This window comes from Electrophorus electricus, chromosome 19, assembly GCF_041902795.1.
Source record: "Electrophorus electricus isolate QZ-2024a chromosome 19, ASM4190279v1, whole genome shotgun sequence".
NCBI classification, from domain to species: Eukaryota; Metazoa; Chordata; class Actinopteri; order Gymnotiformes; family Gymnotidae; genus Electrophorus; species Electrophorus electricus.
Window position 1 is genome coordinate 16,732,355 of NC_137515.1, and position 12,452 is coordinate 16,744,806.

General features: G+C 48.6%; 1 protein-coding gene across 1 annotated transcript in view; it reads right to left on the minus strand.

Annotated features, from left to right (window-relative positions):
• dchs1b (dachsous cadherin-related 1b) overlaps nt 1-12,452 on the minus strand; it is an 84,801-nt gene that overhangs the window by 12,415 nt on the left and 59,934 nt on the right. Inside the window, exons 3-10 of the mRNA XM_027000893.3 lie at nt 8,361-8,549; nt 7,678-7,909; nt 7,197-7,433; nt 5,429-6,475; nt 5,007-5,194; nt 4,747-4,843; nt 4,276-4,433; nt 2,079-2,928 (exon numbers count right to left, since the gene is read on the minus strand). Coding sequence (XP_026856694.2) covers nt 2,079-2,928; nt 4,276-4,433; nt 4,747-4,843; nt 5,007-5,194; nt 5,429-6,475; nt 7,197-7,433; nt 7,678-7,909; nt 8,361-8,549 — 2,998 coding nt within the window. The remainder of the gene's footprint in view (nt 1-2,078; nt 2,929-4,275; nt 4,434-4,746; nt 4,844-5,006; nt 5,195-5,428; nt 6,476-7,196; nt 7,434-7,677; nt 7,910-8,360; nt 8,550-12,452) is intronic.

The following is a 12,452-nucleotide window of genomic DNA, read 5'->3' on the forward strand; positions in this document are numbered from 1 at the left end:
ATAAGGAAAAATTAAGAAATAAAACGAAGGCCGCAGGGCAACTCCAGAGATGATATATGAGCGGGGTTTGTTTTACACTAGTGGTGCCCATAAAGACACTGAAATCTACTGCTTCTGTCTGCAGAAAAACCTAAACTTTTAGAACATTTGTTTCTTAAGCTTCACTCCCACCAACTCTCTTTCTGTCTCTCAACTAATCACACAATCCTCAAGTTCATCCCACCCCAGTTCCCCCTCAGAGGCTGTGTATCTCTTATCTTGTCTCTCATCTGACAAATATGTTTTTAGCGTCTGGCTTTCAACCACTAACTCTCAGAACTGCTATGTTTATATCTGTTCTCAAAAAATGTAGCCTTGATGCATCCTCTGTTGATAACTATAGGCCAGTCTCCAATTTTCCTTCCGAACCAATGTGATGGAAAGGGTGTTTGCTACATGACTGCAAGCTTTTCTGTCTGAATCTATATGAACCCTATCAATCTGGTTACTTAACCCTACACAGTACTCACAGTGCTCTTTTAAAACTTATTATCAATCTCTTTCTTTCCATCAATGCGTTACAGTTAAAATTCTTCTCGTTCCTCTTTGTACTCCTTTTAATACTATGAATCATAACAAACATCTGTCTCGTCTCTCCTCTGCTGGTATTACAGGCACAGCCCTTGCCTGGCTTATATCATATCCAGTGCTAGATGACTTTTATAACTTTTACAACTGCAAAATAAAAATCTTCTCTCCCTATTACTGAAGGAGTGCCTCAAGGATCAGTTCTCGTTACCTTCCTGTTCATAATGCACTTACATTTAACTGACACTTTTATCAAAAGCGCCTTACAATTATGGCTGAGTACAACTTGAGCAGTTGAGGGTTAAGGGCCCTGCTCAGGGGCGCAACAGTGGCAACATGGCAGTGCTTTAACCCACAATCTTCCGATTACAAGGCACGTACCTTAACCGCTGAGCTACCACTGCCCACGTGAACCCCTTTGGCCAAATAATTGTCACCAGTTGTCATTGTTATGCCAGTGGCATGCAAATGTATCTTAGCAGTAAATTCACAATTGATTTGCCAGTCGCCGTTAAGTCTACCATATATGCAGTATATCATGTTTTGATATCGCTACCGATGGTGTGACTGACAATCCTTATGATGTGATCTTCACAGCATTACCCACCTTTGCCCTCTACTTAACATAAAGTGTTCATGTCTTCATTATTTTCTGACTTCATTACTGCCATCTCCCTTTCATTGGATTCCTGCCTAAAAAGTTTTTTTTTTTTCAAAGCTCAGCTACAAGTCTCTCACATCTCACAAGTCTCGCACTCTAAATAAAACTAGCACCTCTATTCTCCATCATCCAGACTCTTTTATTCTATTCCATGCTTTCCACCGTCACAGGTTTGTACAGTCGAGGGCTCTGTCATCCATAAATCCTCCACGTGCTTACCTCAGGCCCTAGACACACTCTTTACCTTGAACGGCAGTTATTGAATTCTGTGGCCCCTAAATGTGAAACTCTGTACCACAAATATACCAGTGACTGTAAACTAAACTAGAAACATTTCTCTATATTCAGCTCTAATTTTCATTTCACGTGAATGTGTGTGTATTGTGTGTGTGTGTGTGTGTGTGTGTGTGTGTGTGTGTGTGTGTGTGTGTGTGTGTACAACCTATCACACACACACACAAAGTTCTGTGAAGTGGCCTTGAATCTGAGAAAGGCGCTATGCAAATAAAATATTATTATTGGTATTATTATCATAAACCAGTTTGACATTAATGTATGAAAAATGTCTGGCAGCTGGCAGGTCCATTAGGTGTCTCGGCCTGGTTAATCCCTTTCAGAGTGAGTAGGGACTGTATTATGAGCCTTTGATGATGGAGAAATTTCAAACTAATGTGTACATGTGCATAAAATCAAAACGGCATGGTAGACCTAACCAAAATAAAACTGGGATCGCACAAATAAAGCTTTCAAGGCAAAAAGCCCATTTCTGTCAAACGACATTTAGGCTTTTTGTTTTGAATGTTAGGATCCATAAAGCTGTGTGGTTTGGGAGAAGGATCTTGAGGCTCACCAGTGTTGGGGTTGAGACTGAATCGTCCTGCAGCATTGCCCGACTGGAGGCGATAGGACACTCGGCCGTTTTCCCCCTGGTCTGCGTCTCGGGCCATAACATAGAGCAGCACAAAACCCACGGGCTGGTCTTCCATCACGCTGACAGCCGTAGGGGAGCTAAAGACCGGTGCATTGTCGTTTTCATCTGTCACAAAAATCCGGGCCGTGACCGAGCTCCAGAGCCGCTGGCTGGGATCCACAGCGGAGTCGATGGCTCGGACCACCAGGAAGAGGCTGGAGGTTTCCTCATGGTCCAGCTCTTGGCTCAGGGTGAGCACGCCAGTGACTGGATCAAGGGACAGCAGATCTGAATTGTCAGGCCAGCGGTGATGGATAGAGTAACGCACCTCACTGTTGGGTCCGCTGCCATCCTTGTCGGTGGCCTGGAAGGTATAGATGGAGGAGCCTGGCTGCATGTTCTCAGGGACAACGACAGTCACTGGGTCTTCAGGGAACCGTGGGGCATGGTCATTACTGTCCTGCACGTTGATATCCAGCTGGATCATGTGACTACTAGGGTAGGCCTTTGAGAAGTCATCTACCTCAATCTGTAAGGTGTAGCGAGCACCTTTTTCATAGTCTAGCTCCCTGGCCAAATATACATCCCCAGTGAGACGATCCACCATGAAAGTACCATCCTGATCTGTGCCACCTACCACAAGGTAAGTAACCTGTCCATCAAGTACCACATCACGTTGGTCATGTGATTGAACTGAACCAACAACGGAGCCTGGTTTGGCCCCCTCCACAGAGTTCAGTGTCATGGAGAGAGTGTTGGGTTTGGGAGGAGTCCTAGCAGAGCCAAGAACCTATAGACAGAAGCAAATACAACTGTAAGAGTGTTTTATGTTGTCTAGTCTTTAATAGTAGAACCATAATGGCTTTGATATCTGCTTTCATGGTCTGATGCACAACACATGTCTCTTCACTAAGCAACTGCCTTAATAGATCATTGAAGCAACAATTTAAAAAACCTTCTGTGATCTCTTTGGTCAGTGTTTATGTACAAGATTGTTGGCATTGGTCAAACTTGTCAGATGGCTCTCTAAAAGCACATCCTGGAGTCATTACAGTTTTTATTCAAGCTCTAATTAGGATCTACCAAAATGATCATAGTAGCCAACAACTTTCTTTGAGGACGTCTTTTAAAAGTATCATTATTAAATTAAAAAAAAAAAACGTGTGTTTCTTGACTGTACTGACCCAGAGGTCCCAGAGTCTGCATTACATTGTGGTGGAGGCAGGACGGGACTGTGTACCACATGAAAGCACAGTACGGTCAATTCTTGTGCCCTTTTAGCGAGGCTGCAAATACGGCTTCATAATGATAACAGGTGAGAGTGTTCACACTTAAATCCCCATGAAAAGCAAACAGTCTGCCCAGACTGCACTGAGCATCAGAGGGGCTGTAGAATGCTTATAACTGCAATACTTGGCATTTTCCTAAAACGCAGTGTACCAGACAATCCGAGCATGCCTGGTTTTAACTTGACTGGTATGTGTAATATTATCTTGATGCTGTTGTGGTGAAAGGCTATCTGGGCTGAGTGTAGCCATGAGTGCTACCGTGCCACCGGGCTACGCTGGGCAGCTCTCTCCCCGCCTGATCTGAGAGAGACGCAGCTGGGGCCAATCAAGGGCCATCTGGGAACACTTGATTCAAAGGTGCCTTTTCTTTTCTTCCTCTTTCCTCCTCTTTCTCTCCTCCTCTTTCTCTCTCCCTCTCTCTCTTTCCACTCTGTAAGAGCAGTAAGATATCGCTGGCAACCATACCCTCGACAATTAGTATCCTACCCCCTTTTTGGAATTAGCATGTGAGAAAGCACCAAGAGGCCCACAGCAAGCCAGCAACACTTCCACTCAATGCATTCTCTGGGATCTGGACACTCGTGAGCGGATATGAAATGAAAAGTAGTGGATCGTACGAAACCGTGCACAATGCACATGTTCAGTCCATGTTCATCCGTAGCGCACTGGAGGGGTCGGGGGTGTGGGTAATGAGTGTTTTGAGTTCTTTGACTTCCTGAACAGACGTTCTGACTGTTTCCATGTCAGTTCTCTCAATGCACTGAAGATACCACACATCTGTTACCCAACTCTGGTTTATCTGCAGATTCGTTAGAGTTGACAGAATTGAACAGACAGACGGGCCCGACCTGGACATGCAGGACGCAAGAGGAGCTCTGAGACGGAGCACCGCGGTCCGAGGCAGTCACCGTCAGACTGTACTCTGCCTTCTCATCCCTCCTCAGTGGAGAGGAGGAGCGCAGCTCTCCCGTGGCGGGGTTCAGGGAGAAGCGCTCCGCCCGGGAGCCTGACAGGGAAAAGGGGTAAAGGGAGTTCCGAAGACACAAACTAAATGACAAACATATTCTTTTCACTCAGAAGTCTGTTTATCTATTTTGACTCCCCTCATCAGAAGCAGCTGTATAGCAGAACAGTAGTGACATGCATATCAAGCTGGACTGGTTCTGTATCTTTATAAAATTTCTACTTTATTTGCACAAAATGTACACCACCTTTATGTTATTAGATGTAGCATTTATTGTAGCATTATACATATCTCTCCTTAGGTAATAAGGTTCTGTGATTTCTTCACTCTTCACACAGAATGTTCACTTGCTTACCAGATAGTGTGTAGAAGACTGTACCATTCTCTCCTTCATCTGGGTCTTTAGCCTGCAGTGTTCCCAACACAGAGCCAGCAGGCAGGCCCTCCTGCACCTGAGACACACACACACACACACACACACACATTAAGAAGACTTGCTTGACACCACCAATGCTTCTTATAATCACACGATATTGGCACTACAGTCTGCATGATAGCTCTCCATATGTTTATCATTACGTAGTGCTGATTCCCAGCTCCTGCTGTGGCTCTCACCTGGATGAGCAGCTCCCTGCCGGGCTGCGTATGGCTGAAGGCCGGCGCATTGTCGTTCTCGTCCAGCACGGTGATGTGGGCGGTGCCCGTGGCACTGTGTGGTGGAGTGCCTCCATCCTGCACCACCACCACAAGCTGATAGCTGGACTGGTGCTCGCGATCCAGCGCCGCTCTGGTGCTGATCTCGCCTGAAGAGGCAGAGGGAAGGCCCAAACGCGAGAGGCGAGAAAGAAAGAAAGAATCTTATATAAAAATCCTGGTGGGGGCCAGTGGCAATAACCTTAGTGGGCACCAGCACTTAATCACAGTAGCCACAGGGACTTTGTTTTGTAATTTAACTGAAATAGGGCACATAAATTAGCTGAATAATGCCAACTGCCTGGGCAGTTTAACCATAACCACTAAAGACTATTCCTCCTCACCAGTCTGGGAGTTGATCTGGAAGTTGCGATCGGTGTGCAGCAGTCTATAGGTGAGGCGGCTGTTGAGGTTGGCATCGCGATCTGTGGCTGCGATTCTTCCGAAGCCTGTACCTGCGGGCAGGTTCTCCCTCACCGCCAAGAAGACCCTGTCCTGGGAGAGACGCGGGGAGTTATCGTTCTCGTCGGTGACGGCGACCCTCACGGTGGCGCTGCCCGTTTTCTTCATCTGTCCGCTGCCCGACGTGGCCAGCACGGTCAGCAGGTAGATGTCCTTGGCCTCCCTGTCCAGGGCGCTCTTCACGAACAACCAGCCGCTGTCGGCGGCGATGCCGAACCCGGCCGCGTCGCCATCGGGCCGGAGGTGGTAGGAGAGCGGAGCGGCAGGGGCGGAACCCCCAGCGGGGGCACCGTTCCCGCCAGGGTCCCTGTTGAGGGCACGCACCTGCAGGAAGCGTGTGTTGAGAGCTGTGTTCTCCTTCAGTTCCACGCGGTAGGTGATGGTGTCGAACACGGGCCCCTGGCCGTCCTCGGCTTGCACGTGCACCACCAGTGTGAATGTGGCACTCAGCTGCGGTGTGCCGCTGTCCTTTGCCAGCACGCGCAGGTCGTGGCGAGGCACGCTGTCGTACGACAGGCTGCCGATCAGCCGCACCTCGCCGCTGCTGCGCTCCACGCCGAACGTGCGCTGGCTTCCGGCCGGCAGCAGGTCGAAACTCAGCTGCCCGTTGGCGCCAGAGTCGCGGTCCTCGGCCTGCACGCGGTACACCACCGTGCCGACCCGGGTGGCCTCAGGCAAGAGCAGCGACTCGGACGAGGAGGGCACGAAGGTGGGCGCGTTGTCGTTGACGTCGCCCACGCTGATGCGTACCCGCGCCTGGCCGAAGGCGGGTGGGGACCCGCTCCGTGCCTGCACCTCCAGCTCCAGCGAGGGCCGGGCCTCGTGGTCCAGCGGTAGGCTGGTGCGCAGCGCGCCCGTCTCTGGGTCCACCATAAAATAGCCGTCTGGGTCGCCAGAGGAGATGGTGTAAACTACGTCCTTCACAGCTCCTGGGCGGGGAGAGCAGTAGAGACAGTTCGAGAGAGAAGGAGTGAGGAAGAGAGAGGAAAGGAGAGAGAAATAGAGAGAGAGCAGAGAGAAGAGACACTACTCCGGTATTCTCTAATGTCAAGTCAGTAAAAACATCACAAAAGTCATCCATCATTCAGTTACAAAGTACGAAACACCCCCCCCCCCCACTGTCAGGGAACAAATGCCAGAATGTAAAGTACAATAACACCACAGTGGCAGCAGAATGGAATCCATGATTGATGTGGTGGCTTAATGAACTCCATGCTGCAGCTGTTTTCCTATTTGTCCAACTGGCTCCATGTGAGTGAGAAGACTCAGTATTAGACCTTTCAGCACATCCCATCCCCACATCTCACAAGCATCGTGCAGACACTCACAGGCATGTCAGTGCTGCAGATTTAGAAAGCTGTGCGTGCGAGAAGTGCTGGGAACGGCAAACGTCTGCAAGCTACGCGTTCGGCTTCCTCAGCCCGATGTCACGCAAAATTCACAAGAATTCTAACAAGGGTGAGGCATCAGGTCGGATTTCACAGGCATCAGTTATGGGGAAGCTATGACTTCTACATCCGCCCCAAACACCAATAGCTTGTGACTTTTCGTATCGGTTGGATAGCGCACTTTGTTCAGATGTCAGAGACTATGTCAGGTTGAAGCAGCCGGTCAGGGGCGGAGGGAGGGTGGAGGTGAGTGAGCACCCACCGTTTCTGCTGCTGGCGTGCACCACGCCGACCTCGGTGCCTCGCAGCACGTCCTCCGACACAGTGAAGAAGTACTGTGCCTGCTCAAACACAGGGGGCGCTACAGAGCCTGCCACCACGCTGATGTTCACTCTGGCGTTGACCGGCGCCGTGAGCCCACCCCCATCCAGTGCCGTGATCACCATGGTGATGACAGAGTTGGCCCTTCCGTGCAGGGAGCGCGAGAGCGAGATCACCCCTGCATTGAGAAAAAAAGCGGTGAGAACCGCAGCACGGTGTGGTGTGTTGGTTCCAGCTGTGTATACAAGAGACTGTCCACACATCTGGAATCAACGGATGCACGCACTGCTACATTTAAGCGGCGCGGACCGTAGGGGGATGAAGGATTGTAACCACTGTGAAACATGCACTGTGGCATACACATCAGCAGCGCGTCTGTCTCTCTCTCTCTCACACACACACTCCCACACACAGACACGTACCTGTGTCTTTGTTGAGGGTGAAGAAGTCAGAGCCTCCTCCCGGCACGGTGCGGTACGTCACCTTGCCGTTCCCACCAGCGTCTGGATCGTGAGCCGTCACCCTAACGACGGAGGTGCCCGGCGCACTCTGAGAGCTCAGGCTCATGGCATAGTTCACTGGGTAAAACGTGGGCCTGTTGTCATTGATGTCCAGCAGAGACACGTTCACATAGGCCAGCGTACTCAGGCCACCCTGGGCAGAGAGAGAGAGAGCGAGAGAGAGAGAGAGAGAAAGAGAAAGAAAAAGAATAAGGAAGCACATTTGAGTGTGGGTGTGTTTGTGTGTCTAACAATTCCCTACAGAGACATTATGTTTTACTGTATTTTTATTTGGAGGCCAATCACTGTTGCGGCTGGATCTGAGAGCTGGTGTAGGAGTCTGGATATTCAGTGACAGGACAAACGCCACTTTGTACCAATACACCGTACATACCAGGCCCTAACTGGAAACTGCTATTTATTGGTCAGCCGGATAAAAATCACCACGGTAAAAAGACTGATTAGTAAGACGAAACCGACCAGCATTATAAACCAATAGAATAAGCAATAAACCATTCGTAAAAAGTACAACTGTACAAATTGGCTACTGTAGAGGATCCTGTGTTAGGACTCTTTCCAGTAGTCTATGGCTGTAGTTCTCTCACCCCGTCAGCCGCAGTGACTGTAAACTCATAGCTCTCTGGTCCCCCGTCCCGATCCATGCCGGCGCTGGTGCAGATTTGGCCCGTCTCTTTATTAATACTGAACAGCAAGGGGGCAGAGTTGCTGGAACTCGACCCTAACGAGTACGTAACGGCACCAAAGGAACCGCCATCAGCGTCTTTCGCTGTCACCTGCAGAAAACACAGACGAGTCACGATTGTGTTATTGCTGAGTGGGGATCATAATGACATTTTTTTTTAAATCTTTTGTTCTTGTACTGCATGCATTGTCTAGATGTTACGACCTCATGATGACTGCTTTGAAATGCAGTCAATAAAGTGTCAACAAAGCAAACTATACGTAACTGAACTGACAGTCAGAATGCCAAAACCACAGACGCCCAATTTGGAAGCACACAGAAACACTACAAAGCACTTTCACCACAAACAATTTTCTGCCTCTTTGGAGACATCTTCCAGACATTTCTGCTCTGACTCGGATTAGGCACCGTGCAGAGCACGGCAGCAAACGTGCACGGGAGAAGGGTGTGCACGTGAAGGATGCGTCAGTGTCTGGGAGCTGTCCGGGGTGCCTGAGTCATGCCCGTACAGCTGGGCAACTTGCCATGCAGACAAGCATGCTCTCCCTGGCACTCACTCAGAACAGAAGGGAACAAACGGGCAGCTGGGACAAACAGGCTGGCGCGCGCGGCTAGCGGTAATCGAAGCAGGTATGATTTACTGTAGGCATGACTGAAGGCTGAGCCATGACTGGCATATATACTATATTTACTCACCAAAGGAATATAAGAGCAATATGAATAAAAGAGAAAGAAAGAAAGAAAGAAAGAAAGAAAGAAAGAAAGAAAGAAAAGTTAGTTATAGAGAAAAACTTTTGCATATCTATGGATATTAGATAGTATCACCCCCCACCCCCCCCCCCACACCGATTTCGGATAGTTTTCCATTATTTGCTTGGAAGTGTTACAAACGCAGTGTTTGCCTGTTAGAGTGGTTGTTGCAAGCTAGAAGGCCCAAAAGAACAGAAGGCCCAGTGTTTTGGATCAGCAAACACCAGGCCGGCCTCCACAAATCACAAAACCATTTGTTAGTCCAGGCATGTTGCCTCCACATTCTGGCATCCAGACAACAGCTCAGTGATATGTTCATGATACAATACTGAGGGAAAATATAAAATTAACAGGCTGGGATGGACTAATCAGAATCACTGACCGATATAAAGAAAAGTCAATGGAACACCGAAACAAAGGGATGTTGGAGTGGAGGTTTGTCTTATAGGAGCTACAGAAGAAAGTTAAAACAGGGAAGATTGTTTTTAAGAGGACTGGTTTGCTATATGTCCACCAGCTGGGAAAGAGGAAGCCTATGTTTACGACTCAGGTCAGGTCAAGTTTGTCTGCCTACCAGACATTTTCTTATGACATTAGAAGGAATTCCCTTTCTCACCAGGTGTCACTCTCAGTGGAAGCTTTTCCTTAACCAGATTCCTGCCCAAATGTCAAGCAGGAGATTGTCCACAGAACAGCCAGACTGGTCCCAGATCAGCAAGCTAGCTGATCACCCTGGTGTACAGGGTTAAAAGAGCAGCTTAGCCATTTTAAGCAGACTGACATGCGTTCAGCACAGACATGCCACCGGAGGGGCGGAGACAAAGCCCATCGTCCAACTCTCTACAACATCCAGGATGTCCAGCAGCTGACTCGCATTACAACATGGACACAGTAAGGAAGGGCTCCAGCAGACCTCAGGTGTCGTTCACAGGGCTCTGCTCTGGGGGATTTCTACAACCGGAAAGGTTCAGGCCACGACCTCTCGACTCCTCTTTCTGGGCTAACTTTTCTTCCTCCATGTTGCACTCCGTAAACAGAATTGCACTGGTGGTCCCAGGAACCCGTCATTCATCATCTCCATACATGCACGCAGCCTCAAAGGCCATTAACCCAACAAAGAGTTCCCTGCAAAACATTAGTGGGAAATGACCTTTGACTCAGCAGGGCCTGCTTCTCAACAAAATTTTTATACGCTTCACTTTGAAAGCAACCCCATAACTTTACTTGGTGTCATTTACAGCAACTGTAAAAAGCAGACTTCTATAGAAGAACCGATTTCTTTTAAAATCTGGCCCAAGAGGGCCAAATGATTCCTTCCCGGCTAGGAGGCATGTCTCGACAGTGAGACAGCTCCGCTTTGTGATCCCCGCTACAAATTTGCTCATCCACTACAACATGTCTGTGCCTTTAAAGGCTGAAGAAAACAGCCAAGAAGCTGGACGATGGCCAAATCACTCCACCGCTGTTTGTGAATCTACCATATAATTCTTGGAGGCTTGATCACACGCATGGCTGCAGGACGCACAGGCTAAGGCTTCCGAGCGGAAAATGGGAACGCAGTAATGTTTACGCCTGCTAAAGTCAGAGTTAGTTTTACTGAAGGAACAATGTCTCTCTGCAGCTGGTTGAGGATCCACTGAGAGCAAAGAAAGAGGCAACGGTGCTTTTGTGAGTTTTACACTTTGATCATATGACTGGTCAACCAAAAGAGTGTCGACAGTCAGAGAAAAACAGAAGGAAGAAACGAAATGAGAACAAGGAAGTAAAACAGTAAAGCAATAAAACAAAGGGGTGGAAGAGACAGACAGCCAGACGGTGTCAACCCTATATGTTCCCAAAAGCCTCAGGGAGGTAGAGGAACACCACGGTCACGATCTGGTCAGGTGTGTAGTCCTTAGTCCCTCGGAATGGAATGAGGTGCAGATGAGAAAAGCATTAGGGAAGCTTGGAGCGGCACTGGGGCCCTGTGGGGGCAGGTGTACAGAGGGCCCCAGCTGCAGGGAGACCGGGCCGTTCTGACAGGGGGGAGGGGAGCAGGATTCATCGATTCTCCACACACCCCAGGAGTTCCGAGGCCTGGGCGCGTAAAACCTGCAAGCTATGCCTGCCGGGATAAACACGGAACAAAATTCCCATGCACTGAAGCCTTTGGGTAAAACTTGGGAGAGCACTAAAATGTTGAGCATATCGAGGGCCTTACACAGCCAGCAGTTGCAAGGGCAATCAAAGGTTGTTTATATAGCACTTTTTTAAAACAGCCGTTGTCACAAAATGCAGGTTTACATACGTCCGAGCCCCCAGTGAGCGAGCCAAAGGCAACAGCGATGAGAGAAAACTCCCCGAGACTGTGAGGAAGCAACCTCAAGCAACCTCAAGCAACCTCAAGACTCAAAGGGGGTCCACCCTCCTCTGGCTGACACCAGCCGGCATAACAATATGAAAAGAATTCAATAATATGCCATGAAAACAATACAGAAACAATAAAAAAGAATAAGAGTAAGGGTAATTATATTAACATTAACGTTTCTATGTATGAAATGATTATGGTATTACTCTACAACACAACATAAAAAAAATGATAGAACTAACGAGGTGTGAAATTGTAGACACATTGCATGTCATAATAGATAAACCAGATGCTTGGGTAGATAGGACGTTGTCCAGTCTGGATTTGGTGATTAAGAGCGTGTCCAGGACCAGGTCTGTTGCAGGACCAACTCACGGAGGTAGAGAATCGCCCAGGGATGAGTGAGCAGGGGGCCCAATCTCAGCTGACCTCCACCTGCATCGAGTTCAACCAAAAGGCAGTAAGAAGGAGAAGAAGATCCAGACTCTGGAGCCGGTAAAGTCGCTCATACACAGCACGCGCTGAGATCCCGAGAGCTCATCAACGGAAATTGAAATGAAGCACAGATCACAGGAGTCGCCAGGACCAGCCTTAATATGTCTCAGCTCTAATGAGACAGGGATCCTCTCATCTCTGCTGTCTGCATTCCTCGTTCATCAATGAATTAAACACGTGAGAGAGAGAGAGAGAGAGAGAGAGAGAGAGAGAGAGAGAGAGAGAGGGAGAGAGAGAGAGAGAGGGAGAGAGAGAGGGAGAGAGAGGGAGAGAGAGAGAGAGAGAGACAGAGAGAGAGAGAGAGAGACAGAGAGAGAGAGAGATCATATGCATATACACAATATTGTGGCTGCAATTTGACAAAGCAACACAATGGGAGATCAGGCTGAAGGAAAAGTGTAG